General features: G+C 34.9%; 1 protein-coding gene and 1 pseudogene across 1 annotated transcript; one reads left to right on the top strand and one right to left on the bottom strand.

Annotated features, from left to right (window-relative positions):
• The window catches only part of LOC107478829 (chaperone protein dnaJ 6-like), a 5,109-nt pseudogene extending 3,797 nt beyond the window's left edge, over positions 1-1,312 (top strand).
• Positions 1,313-20,925: 19,613 nt separating this feature from the next.
• LOC107478828 (WD-40 repeat-containing protein MSI4) lies at positions 20,926-26,785 on the bottom strand. The gene is made up of 15 exons (XM_016098963.3): positions 26,320-26,785; positions 26,157-26,220; positions 25,531-25,617; positions 25,362-25,424; positions 25,087-25,152; positions 24,918-24,992; positions 24,619-24,694; positions 24,334-24,541; positions 23,944-24,025; positions 23,580-23,653; positions 23,380-23,491; positions 22,563-22,637; positions 22,363-22,439; positions 21,736-21,835; positions 20,926-21,316 (listed from the first exon to the last, which is right to left on the bottom strand). The coding sequence occupies exons 1-15, from the start codon at positions 26,589-26,591 to the stop codon at positions 21,209-21,211; spliced, it is 1,539 nt and encodes a 512-aa protein (XP_015954449.1). The 5' UTR covers positions 26,592-26,785; the 3' UTR covers positions 20,926-21,208.
• Positions 26,786-27,071: the final 286 nt, after the last annotated feature.

Consider the following 27,071-nt stretch of genomic DNA (forward strand, 5'->3'; position numbering starts at 1 on the left):
TAATATAAATTAGATAAATTCTTATTAATAATATCATACTTATATAAAAATTATAATAAACAAAAAGCATAAATATACAGTAACAAATTAATAAATTAGAATTTAAATAACATAATATTTTTATTTTTAGTATAAAAATTTTAAATTTAAATTTTATTTTTAACTTAAAAAAAAGTACAGCAACAATAAAATAAATAAATATAGTAAAAAGAAGGCCCTTTAAGTCTTAGTCCTTAAGCACGAGAAAAAGTAGTAAAGCGACGTCGTAAATATTAGAAGCAAAAGCACCAAAACATCGAGACTTGAGTGTGTGGTGGAGAGTGGAGACCACAATAAAACGGTGCGGCAGTGATGGCTTTAAAAACAAATAATTGAATAATGACAAAGCCTAGTTTATTGTGAAACGAAATTAGTGTTTCAAATGTTTTAAAATTGATTATTAAGCTTTATATTTTCTTGTGCTACATTTGCAGTATGTTTGGATGGAATATTGCCTGTCTATCACTTTCATCCTGGATCCGGATCAGGAGCCAATAGTTAGCTCATTGACTTAGAGGTACATTCAAAAAATATATACACTTGATTTCAGCATCTTTGTCAATTTTATTGAGTCTGGTCTGATATTTTTAGCTTATAATGATGGCTGCATATCAAATGTAATTGAATATAATAATTATTTGGTTTCTCTCTGACTAATCCATGGTCATATTATTTGTGAAGGTTGTGCATTCAAACTAGTAGTAAGTTAATTTTCATATCTTATACCATAAACTTATTTACTTTTTGACTGGTTACAAACTGATTTGGAAGAAGAAAAAGCGCATGAAATTATCAAGTTACAGGATGCTTTGCATGCAATGGTGAGCTTCACTTATTTATCTTTTTCTTTTTCTCCTATTAAACATGCAGCCCCAAATCAAAAGTCACTAGAACTAGACCAGATGTTGAGGTGAGCTTCACTTATTCATCTCAAGAATACATTGTATATAGATTATGTTGTCACTATTTTTTTTATTTTTGTCAGAATTTGATACTTGGGAAACAGATGAGAAATGAAAAAATATAAGGAGGCAAAGAAGCCTGAGGTAGAGGATCAATTCATGACCCCCACTGTTTAAATCAATGGACACAATAATGATGAATGGTTTTTGTACAGATGAAATTCCAATTTTAGAACCTAATTAAGCAACCTTATTGTATATTTTGACTTAATTAAAGGACAATAGTTGATGTATCAATACACTTTATTGATGCATAGTTGTTACTTGTTATTATAATTGATGTATCAACACTTTGTTTATATTTTGAATTATATTGACTTGTTTGTTTATAGTACTTTTCTTTTAATTTGATAATACGATGAATTTGTTTATTTTTTGAAATCTTATAAATATTCGAATACAAATTAGATAAAAATTTGTATTAAATTTATACTTATTTTATATGAAAATAAGTTTATTTTATAATTAGAAAAATAAAAAAATTCAATTTTACCTTACTGACGGATTTACAGACGGATTTTTTGTCTATAATCAGAGTGTGAGATGATTTTCCAAAGTTCAAATTACAGACGAAAAATTTGTCGCAAAATCCGTCTATAATTACAGACAGAAAATCCGTCTAAAAATTCGTCTGTGATTATAGATGGAAAATCCGTTTGTAATTACAGACAGAGAATCTGTCTGAAAATCTGTCTAAAAATCTATCGAAAAGTTTGTCGCCTTCGGGAAATGGATGGAGAATTTACAGAGGAAAAATCCGTCAGTAACTAGTAAAAATCTGTTGGTAATTTTCCGACGGAAAAAAAATCCGTCGGTAAATAATTTTTGACGGGACTTTTACAAAGGGACAAAATCCGTCAGTAACCAAAAATCTGTCTGCAATAAAGACTAAATCTGTATGTAAATCTGTCTGTATTAATCCATTTTCTAGTTGTGAAGAGGAAGATGCAACGACGTTGAGAAACTTGGGACGGCGGTGGCACTGAAGAGCTTGGGACGGTGGCAATGAGGGGCTAAGGTTTTGCAGTTTTAATTTCCATCGGTCACAGTGTTATGAATTGGGGGAAGAACGAAGGAGGCCGGAGGAGTTTCAATTTCCTTCAATTTGGTTCTCATGTATTTCAATTTTTTTTAAATAAATAGGAGACGGCGTGGTTTTTGGTTTTTCCCTAATTATTAAACCACAAAACTTAATAATCTATTATTTAATGGTTAAATTTTTAGTGTACAAAATAGTATTCAACCTAATTTTTTATTTATAAAATTAGATTTCAAATTTTAATATTTAAAGTAAATCATATAAAATTATTATTAGTATTTAATTATTAAAATTTTTAAAAAGAAAAATATTTAAAATAATAAAAAATACATAAAAATCTTAATTAATTAAAACCCAAATGATTAAAACTGTGACCATAGACCCTTTTAGGTCATCTCCTAAAACTGTGATCATAGACAATTTTAGGTCACCCTTTTGAAAAACTGTGACCATAGACACTTTTTGGTCATTGTAAAAAACCGTTAGCATAGACCCCTTTAGGTCACCCTCAAAACCGTGACCATAGACCCCTTTTACGTCACCCTTCCAAAAAATCGTGACCGTAGACCCTTTTTGGTCACTGTAAAAAACCGTGACCATAGACACCTTTAGGTCACCCCCAAAATTGTGACCATAGACACTTTTAGGCCACCCCCAAAACCGTTACCATAGACCCCTTTAGGTCACCCTCCAAAACCGTGACCAAAGAACCTTTTTGGTCACTGTAAAAAACCGTGACCATAGACCCCTTTAGGTCACCCCTAAAACTGTGATCATAGACCCTTTTAGGCCACCCCCCAAAACCGTGACCATAGACCCCTTTAGGCCACCCCCCAAAACTGTGACCAAAGACCTTTTTAGGCCACCCCCAAAACCGTGACCATATACCCCTTTAGGTCACCTCCCAAAACCGTGACCATAGACCTTTTTAGGTGACCTTTTTTTGAAAAACCGTGACCATACCCTTTTTTGTCATTGTAAAAAATCGTGATCATAGACCCCTTTAGGTCACCCCCAAAACCGTGACCATAGACCCTTTTAGGTCACCCCTCAAAACCGTGACCATAGACCTCTTTAGGCCACCCCCCAAAACCGTGACCATAGACCTTTTTAGGTCACCCTTTTTTGAAACACCGTGACTATAGCCCCTTTTTGGTTACTGTAAAAAACTGTGACCATAAACCCTTTTAGGCCACCCCCTAAAATCGTGACCATAGATCTCTTTAAGTCACCCCCAAAAACCGTGACCATAGACCCTTTTATGTCACCCTTTTTTGAAAAACCGTGACCATAGTCCCTTTTTTGTCACTGTAAAAAATCGTGACCATAGACCCCTTTAGGTCACCCCTCAAAATCGTGACCATAGACCCTTTTAGGCCACCCTTTTTTAAAAAACTGTGACTATAACTTTTTTTTTGTCACCCTAAAAAATCGTGACCATAGAGGGTCTATGGTCACGATTTTTTACGGTGACCAAAAAAACCGTGGTCATAGACCCAAAATGTTGTAGTAACTAAATGAACAGAACATTATCCATTATATAAAATCAAATTCAAATTAGCTTTCTGCATAATGAATCGAACACGTTATTAAAGTGAAATAATTGTATAGTACTAAATGAATGGAACATTATCCATTATATGAAACAATTGTATAGTACTCAATGAACGAAACATTATCCATTATATAAAATCAAATTTAAAATAGCTTTCTGCATAATGAGCCGAACACGTTATTAAGGTGAAACAATTGTATAGTACTAATGAACATAACATTATCCATTATATAAAATCAAATTCAAAACACATGTGTCTACAATTTAGAGATTATCAATTCAATTCAATTCAGAACACCTGCGTCCATTCAATTCAATTTAGCAATTGCATTCCATTCAATTTGATTGAAAAAATAATTCATTAGCAAAATGTTGGTATTGTTGGTGATGACGATAACGAAAGAAGAAGAAGAAGAAGAATCTGCGTGCGTGAAAAAGAAGGAGGAGGAGGAGGGGTGGAGGTATGCGTGAATTTGAAAGAAGAAAAAGAGGACGTATGCAGATATTTGAAGAAGAAGAAGCGCGCGGGGAGAAGAAAAAGCACGTGTAATGACACTCTTTTAATGACAGTGGTTTTTGTTGGTGTTTGACCTGCTTGGATAAATTTGGATGAAAAAATACTTAGATGTGTAACAATCCTGGTGTTTTATTGTTTACATCATAAAACTTTCCTTATTTTAGTAGTAACATAATCCAAAGCCTAGTTTTTCTTTTCTTAAAAAAAATTATATGCGTTAAATTAATAAGATGTTTAAGATTAATTATTAATTTTTTAAAATAATTATTTACTTATGTTTCTTTCGATTTAATACATTTTCTAAACAATATTCATATAATTTCACAACTATAATCTCAATATTTTAATTATGATAAAAATCTTTATCATAACAACAGTAGCAACAACAATAGAACAACGACAATAATAGTAGTAATAACATCACTGATAACAATAGCCATGACATCAACATAAATAATAACAAAAACAACAATGACAACAATAGTAGCTGTAACACCCTAACATTCATATTTCTATACTCGAGTCATAAGTCAATGATAGTAAGGTGATATAACTCAAGGTGGAGTTATAATACCTATATATTTAGAAGGAATTAATAAACGAGAAGCCTGAAAAGAGTAAAAGAAAATCGTGAGCGCAAACACACATGCATCGAAAATATCATGTTTGGATAAGCAGCGTAAAATAAAACTTAATGGAGGAATAGAGTAAAGACAGAATATATGTAGTTATGTATAATAGCCACTAGTCACAACCCGCAAAGTTTAGGTCAGCCCGGGTTATAGCAATAAAAATAATTGATAATAGTTCTATCTCTCCCAAAATACATCAATGCCTCTATAGGAAAGTTTTCAAAAGAATATACATACATACATCATTAGAGTTTTCCAAATAAAGAGGGAGAGAGAAATCTAAACAAGATAAAAATACAGAATTCAAAATAACTTCACTGTCTTCTAGACGAACTCCAGCTCGCCGTCGAGCACCAGGACCTGCATCTGAAAAACAATAGATATATATGGAATCAAAACTCTCGATCCATGGGTTTTCAGTACGGTAAAAAGGCCGAATAGATACAATATAAGACAACAGAAAACTCACTAAGCAATCTTAAACTCCACACATCATTATTTCCATCGTAGGTTCTCACTAATCCATAAATAGGCAACTACCATAAGGGATTCTAATCTAATACATCTGTCTCCAAGTTCCATAATCCTCCAAACTTCAAACTGAACAGCCCTCTGCGTCAACTGACAACAGCATGAAGGACCTCTCAATTATACAAACACAAACAAGGCAATCAAGTAATTCACAAGTAATACCAAGTAAAGCAATTAGCATATAATCATTTAATGGTTACAAATGAACAAGGCATGACAAGTAGCAAACCTAAACAAGCCAAACAAATGCAAATGATATATGCCTGCCTTATGGCCGATGATATCATCTGTCGGTTATACAGCCAAATCTGACATGTCCGGTAGCTAACCCTGGACAGTCCCTGCGTGTGTGCATCTCTCAAGAGTGATTGACACCTCTTGGAGGATAAAATCCAGAAAGGTCTAAGTATCCGGCCACATCTTGCGACAGAAGGTCAACATCTAAGAGCAAGTAGAATCACTCCACTGCATTGCAATCCCATCCCGGAGCAAGCAGAATCACTCTACTGTAGCAAGTGAAATCACTTTACTGCATTGCAATCATATCTGGGAGCAAGTAGAATCATTATACTACGGTAAGTGGAATCACTCCACTGTACTTCCCAAGCAGGTATATCTCAAATCAGAGTTAATTTCATTATTGACTTCCTTCTCAATTCCATTTTACTCCATTCATAATCATAATCATCCTCAGTCATCACCGTAACTCATTTTCCTTATCATCCTAATCATATCTTGATCATACTCAATCATCATTATCTCTCAATCTCATAATCATCATCATACCTCAATCAAAAACCAATTATCACTCATCATCATTCCTTATCATTATATTCATCCTCATCATACTTCACTTCACATTTAGTTCATCTTTCTTCAATTTACTGTCTCGACTTATTCAGTCTCATTCCTAGCTCATCTAGCCTCTATTTCACCGGCTCTAGACTCATAACAGGATTGTAGAGGTTTAGAAGGCTTGAAAAATGGTTAAAAACATGAAAATACATTTTCTGCAAAACTGGGTGGTTGTGCGTACACATGCCTCATGCGTACGCACGAGTCCACTTTTGCGCGTACACATGGTACTCACACGGTACGCACACGAAATCTTTTAAATTCTGAAATGCCCATCATGCATACGCAACACATGACCCTAAAATTCTGTAACTTCTGCAGAATTCAGTTTTGAAACCAGATTTTTAAACGTTGATAATGTTTTCTACAAAATTCATTTTTCAACTATTTTTAAACCATTGAAGAGATTATTGAATAAATTTTCATAAAAATATAATTTCGTTAAATTTCCAACTCCGAGGATCGAGTTACGACCCGCCAAGTTAGACGAAAACTTGTTTTTACCCAAAAAATAAAAATTTCTCATTTCCATGTTCACAATCAAAACCCATACCACATTCATCCCTAAACAATCTCAACATAGATCCCTTCATTCTCTACTCCTCTAAGAGTTCATCACCTAACAAATTAACTTCCACTTTATCAATCTATCTAAAAATTTCCATTCATAAATTCACCAAATCCTCATTATATCCACAACCAATTCAAACCACATTTTAGACCTCCTCAATAATCCATCATCACTCTCAAATTATATCAAATTATTTATCACATAAATCACCCATTTTCATCGAATTCCAAGCCTAACCATGTATTCTAAACCACTTCAATCAACAACTCAAAAATCCAATAACATTTCACATGTTCAATACAAATTTAATAATTACCAATCCAAACATAATTCACACCAAAATCACACATTTCAATCCGTCACACTTATCCGGACTTACCTTTCACGACCTCTGACCCAAAATTTACGGCCTCCGGCCCAATATTCATTAACTCATCAACTCAATAATTCATCTTTTTATCAATTCATAATTTCAATCATCATGCTCCTCCCACATTCTCACAACTCATAAACAACCAATAACCAAATTAAAATTAAAACCAATACTTCGTCAATTACAATATTTGAATTCCATCAAATCACACAATTCAAACTTATTCCTAGGGGCATCTAGCCTAGGACTTCATGTCGTATTAGTATTTAAATGAAACTTAAGCGTACCTCTTAAGAATCCAAAATCAAGTCCTAAATCTTGAATCCCACCAAGTCCAATCTCCAAGTTCACCTCCACCAAGTTCAAGCACCACCAATGATCAACTTAATGCCTCTAATACTCAATCTACATTATCTCCACATAACATACACAATATTCAATCACTAGGGTTTTGTAAAATTGATGAACACATGAAAAAAGTGGCTCTAACCTTTACCCACTGAAATTGGTGATGAAACCTAACTAGAACTCAAGCTAGAGCTCCCCAGAAACACAAGAATCACCAAGTTTCATGAACACAGAAGTCAAAAATGTGATTCTCAATCCAAATCAAAATTTCATCTTGGTGAGGAAGAGGCTTATCAAAATTTTTAGATAGAATTGAAGAGGAGGAGGCATGCTTCGCATGGCCATAAATGGTGCGACAATCGAGCTCCGGATCAAAAGTTATAAGGAACTAAAAATTTGATTGAGTTAGGGTTTTGTTTCTTCTTTCTCTCCTCTCTCAATGTGTTTCACTTCCAAATAAGGGGAAATGTGCTGAAGCTTTGGATGAATGGGGTGTTAGTGAGTGGGCCTTGGGCCCAATTCACTCGATTTAGCCCGTTGGCCCAACTTTGGGCCAAAACTTTTAAAATTAGTGTTTTAAATTTGTATTCTAATTATTTTTACTTTTTTAATTATGAATTTTAATTTCTTAACCCTCTTCACTCATAATTAATTGTCTCACTCGCAGTGCCAGGCAAACTTAAGCCGATACTGCCGGTTCAATTTACCAATACGCGTTTTTACGCATTTTTTCGCATAAAATTATATTTTTTCACACGAAAAAAAATTCACTATATCCAATTATCATAGTTAAATTTTTAAATTCTTAACTATTTTAACTATTTTAATGTAATGATTAATTATCCTGCCAATTAGTCCTTTTATAATTTTCTCGAATCTAACAGTAGCAACAACAATAACAATAATAGAGCAAGAAAAATGACAACAATAACAGTAACAATAGCAACAACAACAACAATGATATTACAAGAAATTATCAAAATAACGATAAATTTAGTGACCGATTTTTCTTAAAGATTACTCACTAAACCAATTTAACGACCGATTTGGGTGGTTGCTAAAATTTTAGTTGTTAAATTAACAATAACAATCAATTTTCAACCAAAGGGCACCAAAGCCTTACTAAGAAGAGCATTCGAAAGCATTTATTAAACATAAAAAATATAAACATTAATAACATACACATGTAAACAAAATAGAAAGGAAAGCATGTCATAAATGGTGGAGAAGCAGAGCCAGAAAGGGAAGAGAGAGAGGTATTGTGTCGTTTTCATCTTCTTCGCTTTCTTTGTGGTCTTTGTCTTCTTCAATGTGTTTTTCAATTTTGATTCCCTTCACCTCTTTATATTTTTCAATATCTTCTATATTCTTTATCATCTCCATTGTCTTTAACTTCTTCATCTTCTTCTTCTTTACAGTGAAAATACGTTCTTCATCATGATAATAGATTTGGAAATAGAGGATGATAGTAAAATTTAGAAGATTTGGATTGGACAAATATGGTGTTTAGTATTGTTGTTGTCAAAACTAATGGTGATTTTGTTAGCAGGCATGAAAGAGAGATGGTAATGTATGTTTGGAATTAAATTTGGATATTGATAAGTGTAGGTAAAGGAGAAAGTAATTAGAGAAAAGTCATTTGAAAAGAAAAAAAAGTTATTTGAAGTAGGCCATAAAAAAATTAGCTTCCTTGTACCTTTTAAAAATAAATAAATAAAATAAACTCTTAGAACTACCCACATGTTAAGCTCTTTATGGCAAAAGAGAATGCAGTAAGATACAAGTGAACAAACTACAATTCACCAATACTTACTCCTTCACCATAGTTTCATAAGTGTCATATATGCTTCCTATTCTTTTGTTAGTAACTATCATGGTTTCAAGAGTTTAGAGCAAGTGATCATCAAATACTACAATGGAGCAAGATAATCTATATATGCGTGAGGGAGATAAGATGGCAGGTCAGGGAAGAGTAGAAGTCAACAATTCCAGAAAAAAAATAAAAAAGGAAAGGAAGGTGATGAAAAGGGTAGTGTTGGAGACACAAATAGACATTTTGAAAAGAAGCATGATCGTGTCAAATATTCAACTAATAAAGTTTAGCATAGTGATGAACAAAGTGAAAGATGAATAAGTTTGTCTAGGAAAAATTGAATGCAGAGACATTGGTCCCCATAGGTGCCTTATAACTCTAGAAAATGCAGAGTATAGAGATTAAGCTTTGGTAGTTCGATACTTCATGAAATCTTTTATGAACTAAAACCTCACTAGGGGTTCACGTGAAATTTGTCGAGAAAGATATGGGTGCAAGTGATAAGATTACTAGTCCACTTGTGATTAAAAGAAACTTTCTAGAGGATAGGAAGATTATGGAGTAACCTTGTAATGTTAGATGACCTAACAGAAGTAACTATTTAAATTGTGAGGCAAGAATTCTAGCTGACTCCTATCAATGGGAGCCTATCCAAGAGCAGATCACCGTGAAGGATGGAAACTTGGAGTTTGAAGTATTTTCAAGAGAGTTTGGAAGAGATATATACAGTGCCCAAGTGCATTCGGGTAGTTCAGACCGTGAATGTGATTATGGATAGGAGCTAAATTCTGGGAGTAGTAGTCAATAAGAGGTATGGGCATGTAAGGAGATACATAAAAGAATATGCTTGAATGACTATTCAATGGAGTCGATAATCCAAGAGTCCAATATGAATGAAGATGATGGTGTATCAAGAGGCATGAAGGATCATTTGGTGGGTGAATTAATAATGAAACAAGAGAATGGAGTAAATGTGGATATTCCGCATAGTGCATGAAGTGGCTGGAAGTATTTTTCTGAGACATTTTGTAACAGAAATATTAACGGTAGAGAGGCTTATGTTGAAAAGGTGACTAAGGAGTTTGGCCAAAGTTTAGAGTTGTTGATGATGAAAAGATGTCGGATTGGGGCAGTGAATGCCCAATAGAGAAAAAATTTAGATGAGCGCTATGAATGAGTAAATTAGGTTGATAGGTTGGATAACTTGGAGAAAGGGATGTCAGACAGGTTGTCCAACTCTTGTCCGTATCCACCTAGGTATGGACCCTGCACTTCAAATCATGTGCATGAAACTGAAGAAATTGAGAGTGAGAGGAATACCACATCTCCACTTAAGGTTTATAAGGGTGGGAGGAGGGTTGTATACGATTCGTCATTACGAAGTGAAAATGGATTATATCTATGCAATCAACTTGATGAGGCGTTAGCGACTAAGGGACTTAGTGAAAGGCAAGCATGTGATTTGAGGACTTAGATTTAATCTCGGTGTTGGCTTCCTTTGTGAAGAATAAGAGTCAAAAGGGTCGAACAATATATGAAGTCAGTGATAGAAAGCAGAAGGAGGTAAAGACTTCGTCAAGTAAAAGCAGAGTTGGGCGCGATTCTCCGAAACTAGGTGAGACTCTTATTCCAAATTAAAATCTACATTTTGGAGTGTTAGGGGTCTAGGAAAAAAGAGTAAGATTGAAATAGGTGAGGAGATTGGCCTAAAACACAAGGTTAATTTTATGGGATTGGTTGAAACAAAAAAAGAAAATTTTAGTAGAAGTTTAGCGTTGAGGCTTTGGGGACATGATTTGATGGAGTAGGCTACAGTTAATTCTGTTAGTAGCTCTTGTGGGTTTCTTTGCTTGTGAAATTCAGATTTTGTTGATAACCATCAAGTTATTAGAGGATCTAGATCGTTGGCAGTAAGAGGATTAATAAAAGAAGTGAACATGAAATCTATAATATGTGCGGTATATGGAGCATCGGTTACTGAGAAAAAATCGGAGGTATGGTTGGAGCTATCTGACAGAGGAGTGGAAGAAGATGAAGGGGTTAGATCTGATCGAGAAAGTGAAAGGTCTACGAAGGCCATTGACAGTGTAGAATAAATAGTGTTTTGGGAACATTGATAATAACATTGAGAGGTTGGAGGAAGAAATGTGAAAGGTGGATGAAAATATTGAAAAGAAAAATGTCGATAAGTGTATGTTAGCAAGGAGAAACGCATTAAGGAATTTGGTAGAAAAATAATACGAAAGAAATTGTATTGAAAATAATTGTCTCGCTCGAAATATGCTAATCAGATGGATAAAAACATGAAGTATTTTCATGCTATAACAAAATCAAGAAAGAGGAGTAATATGATGGAGGAAGTCTATATTAACGAAAAGTGCTATAGAAGAGTTGGAAAAGTGAAGGAAGAAGTTAGGAGATTTTACAAGAAGCTTTACAAGGAGGAGCAAAAGTTAAACATCTACTTTGATGAGTCTTTGATGGAACGTATCAGTGACATTGATGCGGAATAGGTTGAAAAAAATCCCTCAAAAGATGAGTAAAGGCAGTAGTGTAAAGTTGCAAACTAAGTTGTGCCGCAAGGCAAACTGGTTTAATTTCAAGAGTATTAGGAGACTGTGAGAAGTGATTGGTGATGATTTCTACAAGTCGGTAGAAGATTTTTTTTACTTGACATGGGTGGCTCTTGCTCATAAAGAAGGAGGAGGGAATGACCTAAAAGATTATAGGCCTATAGGCATGGTGCATTGTCTCTACAAGGTTGTGTCAAAAATTTTAGCCAATAGACTACAATATTATTGATGACTGGGCTAGTTGAGGAAGTCCTAACTGCCTTTGTAAGTGGAACAAAAATTGTTGATGGTGTGTTGATTGCGTGTGAGACAATGCTTTGGATGGAGAGCATGAAAAGGCTAACATGGTTGATAAAATTAGACTTTCAGAAAGCATATGATAGAGTAAGGTGGAATTTTGTGGATAAATGATAAAAGATATGGGCTTTGGATCTAAATGGAGACAGTAGATTCATAAGTGCTTAACAACTGCTTCAATGTCTGTCATCGTCAATGGAACCGCGACCAAGCCCTTCGACTTGCAAAGAGGCCTCCGACAAGGTGATCCATTGTCCCACTTTTTATTTGTTCTTGTTGGAGATGTTTGGAATAGAATATTTGATAGATTGTGTAGCTATAATTATCTAAAACCTTTAGAAGTGCAAAAATGAACAATTGAATTGTCACATTTATAATTTGCAGATGACACGATTTTTTTTAACCCTTGTGATTTTGAGATATTATTTAATTATAGGAGAGTACTTTGTGGGTATGAGTTAATGACGGGTTTAAAAATAAATTATGAAAAACTTGTGTTTATTGGATTGAACTATAACAATGAGAAGATAAGGGAAACTTGTGAGATGCTTGGGTGTAAAGAAGCAAAATTACCTATTCGATACTTAGAAATCCCTTTAGGAGATCATCCAAAGAAGGTGAAAACATGTGAGTCAGTAATAAGGGAGATTGAGGAGAGGTTAAAGGAATGGAAGAGTAAATTTTTATCAAAACCAGAAAAGTTATTGTTAATAAAATCAATGCTAAATAAACTACCAATATACTACCTAAGCCTCTTTAGAATGCCAAAATCTATTGCAGCCAAGATTGACTACCTTCAATCATATTTTTTTTCTTTTTGGGTAATGCAGATGAAAAAAGGAATTAGCTACCATTAAATAGGAGGTTGTGTAGCTGCCAAAGAAGTTAGGCAGACTCAAAGTTAGGAATGTGGAATTGAAGAATATGGCTTTATTGTACAAATGGTGGTGGAGATTTGATAAAGAAGACTGTTTACTATAGAAGAGAGTTGTATCTTCATATAATAATTTAAAGGTGAATGAGAAGCTGAAAAATCAGATAATCAACCATTATGGAGGTGTTTTTGGTGATATTAGAAGTCTAGAGGTGAAAAATGTTGACTTAGCTAAATTGTATAAGGAGGATGCAACCTGTGATTGGGGACGGTATTAGAGAAAAATTCTAGTTTGATTGGTGGTTCAAAAAGGGTAGGCTAAGGGAAAAGTATCCACGATTATTTGGATTAGCTCAGAATAAAAATTGTAGCATTAGTAATTGCAATATATAGGATAGACAAAACTGGATTTAGAGTTTAGAATGGAGGAGGAAACTAAGGGATTGAGAAGAAGAGGATTTTGTATGTTTGATGCACTCATTATCAAAGGTGACGATTAAAAAAGATGAGGTGGATAAGTTGTTATAGAGGCTTAAATCAAAAGGTGATTACTGAGTGAAAACATTCTTAGAAAAGAGGTGTTGAATGAAATATCTACAACTTTTCAAATAAACTATAGAAGGGCCTTGTATCACCCTGTGTCAAGTTACTTATATGATTTATCATATTGGAGAGATTGAATACTATGGGTTGACTATGAAAATTGGGAATGGTTACTCCGAAGGATGGTTGGTGTGTGCTTTGCGAAATTAGAAAGGAGATCATTCATCATTTATTCTTCTCTTACACTTGGTCTTGGGTGGTGTGGAAAAGTATTCTTTAGAAATGGAATATTTCCTGGTTTAGTAGAGATCCACTAAAAATTGACTTAATAATTAGATAGATAGAGGCCTCCATAAGCATCGAAAAGAGGAGTAATATATTAAGGATTTAGAGAAGCATCACAATGTCAGGTTGCATGGTGAACAAAATACATACTAGAGAGAATTCCACAATGAATAATTTTCATGCAGATCCTTATTCACCTACGGTTGAGTACAATGATTGAAAAAGAGGAGAGTTTGGTGGTCATTTGAATGTATGCAACAAAGTTTGGGTCGATTCATTTTATCACAACAATGACCCCACCATAGTAACAACCACCCGCCTCCATGACAACTACCACCACCACAGATTAGAGTTAGAACCAGACCAGTTTCAATTTCTATTTTGGAATCCTGCCACATCATTGACAAGCAATGCTCGACAGCAGCAACTATAGAATAACGAGGAATCACATGCAGGTTCCGTCTGTCATGAAGCAGAACTTGGTCGTATGTCACTAGATGCTCATGCTCGTCGTGGTGTTAATAATGCTGGCAAATCTCTTGTGTGAATGTCTATGGACGAAGAGGATGAACAGGAATCCGATGACGCAAGCATGGGTGACAGCGATGATGGTGATGATGATGATGATGATTCCCCACGTGGTAGTGCAAGCGGCAATCGCCAATGCGATAGTGTGAATGAGAGGGTATATTTTCTTCGGACTCATGTAACTTCACCGGATACACTCATCCCATCGCCTTTCATGAAAATTCTTAAAAAGGGCATATTTCACATAATATTTTAGTGTAGCATACTCGTGGGTACGCTAACAGCCAACTAATTGTATTCAACATACAACTCTAGTGTCGGCACCTGAGCTTGACTCTGTCGATAAAGCATTAGCATCTCTAGCATAATGGCTTCGTCGATCACATTTATTAATTGAAATTGTATCACACCACGGAGGCATAACACCAACTGCTTGTATAAAATCCTTCTGACTCTTTTTGAAATATCACCGTATATGTATTGACATAGTCTATTTTGCAGCTCTACAAATAACATCGTGCAAGGAATAATAAAAAAAGTTAGAGTCCTACAAACAAAATTCACACCTTCAATTGTGTATGGTATAATCTCACCATCAAAATGCACTAATAAACTCATGTTGCTTTCCATTACTCATATAAAAAAGTTGTTACACCATTCTAAACTAAAAATCTACGAGACATTGAAATTATAGGAAAAAAATGGTAGAAAAGTAGAAAACACAATTTTAAGAGGAGAGAAAGAACGAGTGTCTTTCTCATCTGAGTTGGGTAGTCTCCATTATATAGGAAGAAAAAAATATATTTTTATGGATTTTTCACTATAAAATAGTCAACTTTAGCTACATATAATACTAAATTATTACTATCTCGCATACAACGAGATACTAAAATTGTTAAATCGACCTGCTAAAGAGACCTTGTCACTCTTTATGAATTACTGACAATATCATATCACTTGCTTCTAACACTATGCATAGTCACTTTTTCACGGAAAAAATATTTTCTTCTAATTTTTCTCAACTAACGAGGTGAATTTTTAATTTAAAAAATAAATTTATTAAATTTATTAATTTTTTTCATCTCGCTATTAGCGAGAATACTTTCAACAATTTTTAAAATAACTATCTCGCTATATGCAAGATATGTGATTTCGAAATAAAAAATATAAAAGTTAAAAAAAATCTCATTATTAGTGAGAAGACTGGAATCACTACAACTAAATATATCACTCTCCTTCCCCGTCCCGATGCTTAACTCCAAAAACCAATCCATGGTTGTGGAACTAACGTGCCCACGCTATTTATTGATACATATTCTTGGTATTGTTGTTCTCCTATCAAAGTATCACCATTTACAATGATGTGTACGGATTCTTTTTGAGAGGCAAACTGTCAAAAAAAATAATGTATGCTTCAATAATTTGTACTTTTAAATATTAGATTAACAATGATGACATTAAAATTTTAATAACATTATTCTACCATAATGGGTTCAAGGATGGATATTGGATGTGAATGGAACAGGGAGAAGTGAAGGAGTAGCGAATTAACCAGCCTTCCTCGAATTTGAATAGGTCCGATGGTCAATCAATGAGGATTCGGGTGGTGAGAGAACTAAACATGGATGAAATGAATTGGGAGAATAACCAAGAAAGATACAATGAGATGATGTTTGATGCAATAGGTGTTACAAAGTTGGAAGAGACTGAACAAGACCCTAACTCGAAGGCAAAAAGATTTTATCTTCTTTTAGAATCTACTGCGAAACCTTTGTTCAAAGGGTGCATTCATTCGAAGTTGTTTGCATTTTGTAGAATAATGAGTATTAAGTCGGATTCAAATCATACCCAAGAATCTTTTGATAAGTGGGCCACACTTTGCAATGAATTGGTACCTATCGGGACTACTAGCATCCCCTGGAGCCACTACAAGAAAAAGAAATTAGTTTCGAAATTGGATCTAAATTCGGTGAAAATTGATTGTTGTTTGAATGGTTGTATGTTGTATTACAAGAGGGATGCAGACCTAATTGAATGTAAATTTTGTGGATCACCGAGGTTTCAAGCCGAGAGAGAGAACAGATTGGTAAACGGTAGTTAAGGAGAGTTACAATGAAACAGATGCACTACGTGCCTTTAATCCCTAGGCTGAAACGATTGTATGCATCGATGAGTTCGACCCTTCACATGACCTGGCATTAGTAACAGCAAGAGAGATGACGGAATCATGTCGCGTCCGTCACACGGAGAAGCTTGAAAGCATTATGATTAGGTCCATCCTACATTTATCAGCGAGTCTAGAAATGTTGACTAGCTTTGTGCCCTGATGGATTTGCACCGAATTCCAATTTCGGTAACGCGTACTCTTGTTGGCCTGTAGTGGTGATACCTTATAACCTGAGTCCCAAAATATGCATGAAGGACCCATACATGTTCTTAACTTGCATCATACCTGGTCCCAGTAATACAAAGGCCAAAATAGATATCTTCTTGCAGCCCCTGGTGGATGAGTTAAAAGAGTTGTGGATCCATGGTATAGAAACAAATGATATTTCGACAAAGACAAACTTTCATCTTCATGTTGCGTGATGTTGAGCAGTAACGACTTTTCTGCATACGGGATGTTGTCATGTTAGTCAACTCAGGGCAGAACGGCAAGTCCCATTTGTGTGGAGGATACAAAGACATTTTGATTTACGAATGACGGTAAGAATTCGTAGTTTGATTGCCATCAAAGATTCCTCGACATGGATCATCCTTTTCGGCACAACAAGGACTCATTCAAAAAGAATAAAACCGAATAAGAAGTGGCACCCATGATGTTTGGTGGCAGGCAAGTTTGGCATCGTGTCAGTGGAATCCCAAGTATCGTCGATAACGAGGCAGGTTTAAGACCTCCGGAATATGACAAGGAGCATAATTGGACTAAAAAGAGTATATTTTGGGAGTTGCCTTATTGGAAAGACAACTTGGTTTGACATTGTCTTGATGTGATGCACATTTAAAAAGTGTATTTTATAATATCATGCATATAGTAATGGACGACAAGCAAATTACGGATAACGATAAGGCTAGTTAGACTTGGTTGACATTTGTAGGTGGCCAGATCTGAACTTAAAGAGACTTGAAAAAGGACGGTGGGGTAAAACAAAGGTGGTGTTTACTCTAACGATGGACCAGAGACAAAATATTTATAAGTAGATTAGAGAATTGAGGTTTCTTGATGGTTACGCCTCTAACTTGAGAAGGTGTGTAAACGTCTCACAAGGTAGGCTTGTTAGATTGAAGAGTCATGATTGTCATGTTTTCATAAAGTCTTTGCTTCCTGTTGTGTTCAGAGAACTTCCAACCAACATTTGGAAATCCCTCACAGAAATAAGTGAGTTCTTTAGGGAGTTTTGTGCTACTAAACTTAGCATTAATGATCTCACAATTATGGACAAGAACATTTCCATCATACTTTGTAAGCTAGAAAGGATATTCCTTCCAACCTTTATCGATATTATGGAACACTTAACAATTCACCTACCGTACGAAGTAATACTATGTGGGCCGATCCAATTTATGTGGATGTACCCATTTGAGAGGATAATTGGTTCATTCAAGCGCACCGTGAAGAACAGATCTCGAATTGAGGACAGCATCTGCGAAGCATTCCTAGCTAAGGAAACATCCGCATTTTGCTCATTCTATTTTTAGCCTCATGTTGAGTCACATAAAACAAGGGTTGGAAGGAACGATGAGAGGGGAGAATCCTCATCAAGTGGAACAACATACCCAATCTTTGCTCCTGAAGGATCTGCAATGGGTGCGGACAGTGACTATTGGTTAAAGTAGAAGGAAATCAATGTCGCACATCTGTATGTGTTGCTTAACTGTGACCAGATTTCACCCTACCTCATGTGAATTTTTTAAGTCTTAGTATATATTTCAATTAGTAAGATACTAACTTCTTAATCTAATCAAAACTTCTTTATCCTATTCTATCATATAGGTTATTCCAAGAGACAAATTTTGATACCTCATTAAACAATTTTTCACATTGGTTCAGAGAATATGTTAGCGTGTATCTAGCTAACACAACAGATTAAAAACTAGTTGCATTTAATTGGGGCCCAATAAATAAGAGTACAAGTTACCTGATATACAATGTTAATGGATATCAGTTCCATTCTTTATAGTGGTCCATTGGAAAGAAAACAGATAACACCGGAATTTAGGTTCGTGGGGATTCAGGCGGTGGTCATTCTAATTGATTTGGTGTGTTGCACAACATAATTCTATTAGAGTATTTATGTCACACTACGTATAAGATGTACGTATTTAAATGTGAATGGTATGATCCAAGTTCGCGACGGGAAACACGAAAGCACAAGGACTACGATATCACTGAAGTTAATGTAACCAGGAAATATAGGCACTACAATCCTTTTATTCTACCTCAAAATGCACGATATGTATAATATTTGCCTTATCTAGGTTCATGCAAGTCTAGTTAGGTAGTTGTGGTTAAGACTAAGCCAAGTGGCCGCATTAAGTCCAATAGGACAGAGTCAAGAACTTTACCAGATTGATGACCCAACTCCTTCAAAAATGATGGTTGATACCAGTTATTCGATCACCCTTAGGTCAGCTATTATGGATGATGACATCATCGACCTTAGAATAGATGACGACGCACTACCACCAGAAGGAAAACAGGGTCAATGGTAACGGCGCAACTCCATATTCCGCCGCTAAATTCGACGCAAATTACCACCGGATGCATAAATCTTATGGTAATTTGTTACCGGCGAGGTTATTCCATCGGATAAATTTCGACACAAAATCCAACGGTAAACAGTGTACCGTTGGATTTTATTCATTTTTCTGCCGATAAATTCGATGGTAGTCCACGTTTTTCTTGTAGTGAATTATCTACTAATAAATCACAAATATTTTAATTCAATGTTTAACAAAATATACATAAGACTCAGATTTTTATCTTTATAAATATAAAGATTTTTATGCAAGTAACAACGATTTCATCTAAAAAAAAGAAAGAAAAACACATTTAAAATTGCATAGTGTGCTCAAAAAGTCAGAATCTTCAAGCATGATATAATTTTACACCAATAGATCAAATCAAATACAATTTCTTTTCCTAAAACAAAGAAAAAGCACAGCATATCCTTTTATGATCAACACTTCAATTTTAACTTCAAAAAACCTTGACCAAGTTTTTTCTTTATTAAAAAAATCTATTTTCTCTTTCTTTTCCTAAAATACTCAAATTTTGTTTACCTCTTCAAATATTATAAACAAAAAAAGAAAAAAAATTAACAAATTGGTATGAGTGCAGAATTTTGTGATACTATACGAAAGTAGGAATGTTAACGGCATCATTGTCGACAGCGAAGGGGAAAAGCAGCTTTCGATCTCCGACAGCAACAGTGACGAGAGGGAACCGTCACAAAGGATGTAAAGAGGAAGGGGTGGGAGGCATGAAGAGTGTAACCATGTGAAAAAAAAGTGGGTGAGAGGTATAAAAAAAGTAATTAGATTATAAGAATATATTTTAAAACATTTCACAATTTAAAAAAAAATCTTAATAGAATGAAATTCTAAATCTGATGTGAAAATTAATCTGAAAAAAATTAATGGAATTGAATTAAATTCCTTCTAAACTAATTTTTTTTTCAAACAGAAATTCAATTCAATTGAATTTCAAAGAATTTTTAAACACTTTTTAAAAATATTAATTAGACTTAATTATTAGGTAATGCTAAGGAGTACTCGTCTAATTTGTTTCCACAATTTTTCGGTCCCCGTCTAATTTTTCTTGTCCCGATACCCATCACTCTAATGGCGACGACAAAGAAAGCAGAAACATGGACTAAATCCCTATTTCGGTCCCTGAGATTCACGCGATTACTCATTTTGGTCCCCGAAATTTAAAATTACCTATACTGCTCCTCCAGATTCAAGTTTGGACACCAATATGGTCCCTCGACTCTTTCCGGTGATGATTAGGCAAATGAAATGCTGAGATGACACCCTTCCTGTCACATTGGATGCTGTAATGGCTAATTAATGTGGCGAGGGTTATATTTGTATCCAATTTAGTCCCTGAAACTCTAATTATCTTATTATTTATCTGAGTTATAATGACAGTTTTAATAAGGGAGGACTAAATTGGATATAAATACAACCTTCGCCACATTAACTAGACGTTACAGCGTCCAACATGACAGGAAGGGTGTCATCTCAGTACTCCATTTGCCTAATCATCACCGGAAAGAGTCAAGAGACCATATTGGTGCCCAAACTTAAATCTGGAGGACCAGTATAGGTAATTTTAAATTTCGGGGACCAAAATGAGTAATCGCGTGAATCTCAGGGACCAAAATGGGGATTTAGTCCAGAAACAAGTTATTAAAACAAGCCTTACTCTTTACGCCCCATCCTCCCTTCCTCTGGAATTTTGGTATAAGATTTTCTTAACTACTCACTAGCTAATCAATATGATAACTCTCTCCGGTCAATATATATATATATATATATACCATCTTAAAAAACCTCCAGAAAAGTGTCAGTGTTCCATTCATTGGTTGAAGAACTGAGAAATGTACTAATATTTCCAATTTCCAAGGATCCATGACATTCAAGTTTTATGCAGAACTGATTCCAATTTAAGGAACATAGTCACAAAGCCTTAGTCATTCTATGCCGCAATCTAATGTTCCTAGTTTATCCTTTCTCCCTACAACCACATTTATATAAAGCTATCAAAAATCCAGGGCAAAATGTAAATAAAAATAAATAATATCCATAGTCCAGATCATAAGGAAGGAAGGAAGGAACGAACTCGGACTAGGAATTGGGAATATATCATCATTTTTCGGTCTTCGAGGCACACGCCACAACGTGGCTTTTGAATTTCTCCAGCTCCGCCAAAACCTCCTCTTCCGGTCTGTAGATCAAATCACTCATGCGCCATATCTGCAAAAATGAATTTGAATCATCAGCTTAAAGAACTAACATCGTCACAAGCCAACAAGCACATTCCAATATTCAAATATTTGGATCACCACTTTACCCTGTAAAATGCATTGTCTGAACTACTGGTGAGAAAATTAACAATTGTAGATTATATGGTAATTATAAATGTTTTTTTTTTTTTCCTTATCAAGTGTGAAGCCATTGATTTTCTAATTAGCAATTCAGACACTGAACTTACTCTCTAAAATACAACACATTTCAAGAGAGTCAAATCTTAAAATTTTACATGCATTATCAAGTGTGAGATATTGCCCTTCTAGAGGTTCATCCTCAACTGCACTAACAATTTGAGTGTCCAACATTTTATGTTGTTTCGACAAGTAGACTCTTCAACTGAATAACCGTTTATGTTTCTGTACCTGTAATGTTCCCCCACCACCAGTACTTTCACAATCATCAGAGACGCTAACAATTGTCCATGGATCCTGTGCATTCCAGTGGAAGTCAACTACTTTGTCCCTGCATATAATTCGAAGTTCATTAGCAAAATAAAAGGAAGCAGTTCAGAATTACACCAAATGCCATACAAGAAAGAAAACAAGCAACTTGGTGCTGCAGCTATATAAAGGAGACCAAAATTCTACTAGAAATGACATCTAGAATGGATGGGATCAGCAAGTGACTAAACACAATCCTTTGCGCATATTTTACAGGCACAATGTTTTGCACGATATGTGATGTTCAGAAATCATAATCAAGTTGGTACCATATCACGTCTATTAACTATTGCAGATGACCATATTAAAATAGAGAATCAGGTAAGATATACATATACCAAGATAACCTAAAAGTAGAGATTCAGATTCAGATTTCAACAACAATAGTTTCAGATTCTGAAAATTTTTCATAACATCTTGTCTTAGTAAGTCTTAATAAATAATCAAAGTAAAGGTAATCTCTGACCTATAACTACAGGGTTAGTTGTTTGAAATAAATAAATCGAATTAAAGTGTGCCGAAGAGGTAAAAGAGATAGTGGTTTCATACCTATGGCCTGCATGCTGGAAAAACAACCCTGGAGGAGAACTTACGGATTTTCCGGAGCGCTCTATTTTTTTACCAACCTACATTACCAAAAGAAAAAGGGAAAAAGGGGGGAAAAACGAAAGAAAGAAAGAAACCCTTTTACAACACATTGACTTCATGGCAACAAAGCAAAGCAAAGCACAATCCAATCGAAACTATACCTTCTCATAGTCCCAAATGTTTAAGAGACCATCTTCTGCCGAGCTTCCAAATACAGATGCTTTGTCTGGAGACCACTGAATTAAGCAACTAGTGATTAGCCTATGACGTAGAAACGGTAATTGCAATACAGGAGAGGTTTACTCTTATGTGAGAGGCGATGGATATAAATGTTACTACTATATATTTAATATTAACTATTCACCTAAAATTTGATGATCAAGATTTACTTTCCTTGTTTTCAGAATTAACTACTAATCTCTTCACTATATATATATATGTTGTGGCTCTGTTACGACAACTTTGAGATGTGTTGTCATTGTGTTAGTTTTGTGTTGATTATCTACGTTTAAGCTTCAAAGCCAAAAGCCTAGATAATTTGAATGATCCGCCTTTAATACTCACAGCCACTACCTGATGCTCTCTCCTATCGCCTCTGATACATCCCTTAGCCAAGCTCCTCGTCTCTATTCTCTCCTATTTTCTAATTACCGTGACACCGAGACACTTTCCTGAAATCACATCAATTCCCATAATCCCATTCCATTCTTCCTCTCTTTTCTCAATGTTATTCCTCGACCTTTGAATTCTTGTTAATCGAAGGCTTAGGCTTAAACTTTAATTGGGATTTGACTTGTTAATTTTTGCATTATATTGAAGGTGGTTGCATATTTAGACTGCAAACTATGACTTGATGAATGTGTTCGCAACTCCTTTCTGTTTTAAGTATCTATAATGCTTTAGGAAGAAATAATGCCAGAATGAATGAAGGACCCATAGTATGAGGGGCAAGGGGGAGAGAATCATGTCAGCAGTTACCTGAACACAAAGAACAGCAGCTTTGTGACACTCAAATTTATGGATTGGTGTTCCAACTCCATTAGAGGTGAGATTGCGGCGATCAAACATGCGAACAGAATGATCTGCTGACCTGGAGAAATATGATGACAAGTCAAATATGATGGGTGCTTCATCTGCATCCACTATTAAGAATAATAATATACAACAGCAAACCATACCCAGTAAGAATCAAATTAACATCATGTGGATTCCAGTCAACACAATGAAGATCAGCATTATGCGCTTTTTCAACCTGTCACCAAATGCATAGAACAGGAAAAGAATATAATTAAATTATTCATATAAAAATCTATATAAAAGAATGATATATTACCATTCTATATCTTAGTTTGAAATTAAAAGTCTTTTGTACATTGCATATTTGGCTATTTGCTCAATTTGAAAACCTCAATGGCATGGGTGATATACTCCAAGTCCATTTGAAAACACGGTTCTGTTCACTAAAAAACATGCTTTAAACTTCAAACTTAGATGATCTAGGGAACCAAAATCAATTACATGACTGAATATTAGATCATATACCTTAACTGCAGGACTAGAGCCAACACGAGCATCCCATAATATGAGGCAAGAATCATCTCCAACACTACAGAACTCCTGTGCACTTCAGTATGATCACAATAATGTCAGGCCAATATATATGTTGCTATTACAGTACAAATAACTAACTCCCTAAATCATAAATTGAAAACACAGAATATTTTCTTCCATCGTCAACAATGCTTGAAAAAGGGTATAGCTACCACATTTATAAGGAATAATATGGAGGTAAATAAAGGAACAAGAAGCAAATTAAGACTAGTAAAGCTGTAGGGGACACCGTAGACTTCAGCCTAAGAGTTCATAATAAGGTGGAAAGTCAAATGAGAATAGCCACTTGTGGATAACTAAAGAAATATTTAACAAATCTACCTAGAAGGGCAGAAAGTCACATCCTCCACAGTTTCATCATGCCCACAGTAGATACCTCGTGGTCCAACAGAAGGGCCATCAGCAGATTTATCATTGCCTTCGCCAGATTTGGAGTTTGATTTGACAATGGATCCCCCTGATTTGGAGTCTGTGGCAGAAGATGTTATATGGTCTTCAATACTCCACAGCACCACCGTTTTGTCCTTTCCTGCAACAACCACAATAACAGATGAGCAGGATTTTAAAAACCTGACCTGATTGTTTTAAGAAAATAAGTATGACAACCTCCTGAAAGCACATAGGGTTCAGTTGGGCACATTGCAAGGGCAAATTCCGCATTGTCTTGGTGTCCAGTCAACACCTGCAATAAGAAAAATGTGTCTCAATAGTTCAATATCTCACATGATAGAAACCATGCTAAACATAGTGCATTGGAGTTTCTTTATTGACAATGGTTTGAAAGAACTGAGTAGAGGTGCCACTTAATTCAAAGTTGTGTGTGGCATCAACTGATGTCACAAATTACACTTAGCACTTAGAGATGGGATAATCTAGAATATTAATGGATAACCATCAAACTATACCAAATCTGGACGAGAATTTGTAGCTCCAAGGACAGCATGACGATTAGGTTGACTTTCAACATCCCAAATGAGGACCTGAAATTTGGTCAATTAGAAACATGACACCATAAACCAAGAAATCAAACCAGCTCCAAAGAATATGCACAAAAGTAAAAGGTAAAGTTCTCACATCAGGGCTGTCTGTATGAGTAGCCACTATCTTAGAGTTCTGCGGCAATTCCCTAATTCTATTCACCTATAAAATGCATCATAGATCAGATCAACCACCACTATCTCATCAATTATCAACATAATCAAGTTCAAGTCAAAATATAACAATGACCATAACTAAAGAAAATAAAGGCAAAAAAGAAAGCCGGACAGAATTGCATAAGCTTGTAACTTGTTAGCGAAAATAAGGGATCCACTTTTGAATTTCTATCGATATGAAAGGTGAATATGTACCTCTCCTGGATGTATAATGGTCTTGTACTTCTTGACGAATGGAGAGCGCGCCTCTTCATTAAACTGATACCAAAAGGCGTTCCCAAATGCTTAATTGAATTTCAAACACCAAAGTAAAACCATTCAAAGATAATAAGCTATATATCACATTCACATATGATTAACAAACCTGTGAAATGTGCTCTGCAGCTGCGACCCTAGGCTTAACAACCTCACAATTCGCAATGACCAGTGTATTTGGAACACTTCCATCAGTCTACCAACACACAAAAAGAACACTGAGTCTTTTATTTCTTTCCTTTCAGCTCAAAAGAACATAGACACACAGTTATTATGAAATACACATGAAGATCATCAAATGCATATCACTTAGAGAAGGTGTAATTTCTCTTACAACATTAATTTCCTCTCAGCAGCATGCACAAGAAGCACAATAAACAAACACTGAATAAGGGGACTGTCAAGTCTCAATAACATTAATGTCGTCAAATCAAACCCACTTATAAAGGAAAGGTTTAATCTTTCTCATAACTTTATTCAGCAAACATAATATAAAAAATTTGCTAACAAGTGCTTAAACGTTTTATCTTAATAAATGCATTCCAAGTGAATTGAAAATTTTGAACTGCTTATTTTTTCCATACAAACTTTCTCTTTTAAGCACCTTAACCAGTGTCCTTAAAAAAAATATTTTTCTTTGCATCGAGACAAGATTACGATAACATCATTCCTTCAGAATCAAAATTAATTACACAAAATGCACAATTTTTAATCAAATAACACACACAAAGTTACCTGCTCAGAGAGGTATAGACGCTGGCGATTCTTGTAAGTAGCTTGTTCCAGCTGAGGACCCCACCTAATTACCGAAATTTGAAAGTAAAAAAATAGAATTTAGAAATTCCTAAAATTGAGAACAGCAAGGAGCAGAAGGGAAAAACCCTAGAGAGAGAGAGACCGGCAAGAGAGAGAAGGCCAGACGAGGTTATGGTTGGCGAGCCAGTCATAGAGAACGGGAACAAGAGACTTCCACTGAGTGTACTTGTCGTCCACCGAAGGTTGGTGGTGGTGGTGTTGTTGATGGTGCTGCTGATGGGGGGTCTTCTTGCCTTCTTTGATGGTCTTGGTGTGTTGTTCGTCCTTGGGCTTGGGCTTGGGCTTTCGGCCCCTTGTCTCCTTCTTCTTCCCCACCGTAGGAGAGGCGGCACCAGCTGAAGGCGGACTCTCCATCTTCCTTTTCCTTTTTCAGTCACTATGACTTTTCAGCGATTCAAATTTCAAAGTACCACACCTCTTCGCGTGTTAGTGTTAATGTTACTGATGCTTTGCTTTGACTGCTCACTGCTCTCTTTCTCTCTCACAATCCCAAAGACATGTTTCCAAACTTCAAGCCAAACCCATTCTGTTGTTGTTTGAAAAATAATTTTTTTAAATTTTTATAAAAATAAAAATAATTTTATATTTGAGTATTTAATGTAAAAAGATTTTTTTATTTATTAATTATAGACTTATTTGGACGATATTTTTAGAAAAGATCTTTTTTAATAATTTTTTTAAAAAATCTTTTATAAAAATAAATAATTTTATGTTTTGATTTTTTATATAAAAAATTTTTTTATCTATTAATTATATTTGAGTAAAATAAGATAAAAATATTTTTTTATTCATTTATTATGTGAAAAATATATTGTTTTAAGGAAAAATATCTTT

This window comes from Arachis duranensis, chromosome 3 (assembly GCF_000817695.3).
Source record: "Arachis duranensis cultivar V14167 chromosome 3, aradu.V14167.gnm2.J7QH, whole genome shotgun sequence".
Lineage (NCBI taxonomy): Eukaryota > Viridiplantae > Streptophyta > Magnoliopsida > Fabales > Fabaceae > Arachis > Arachis duranensis.

Bases quoted from the DNA above. Each gene is read 5' to 3' on its own strand.
- LOC107478828 (XM_016098963.3), bottom strand. From the start codon at position 26,591: ATGGAGAGTCCGCCTTCAGCTGGTGCCGCCTCTCCTACGGTGGGGAAG. The intron at 24,542-24,618 runs GTTGTCATACTT...TGGTTGTTGCAG, and splicing joins ACCCTATGTGCTTTCAGGAG to GAAAGGACAAAACGGTGGTG. The intron at 22,638-23,379 runs GTAACTGCTGAC...TGCTTAATTCAG, and splicing joins CTGCTGTTCTTTGTGTTCAG to TGGTCTCCAGACAAAGCATC.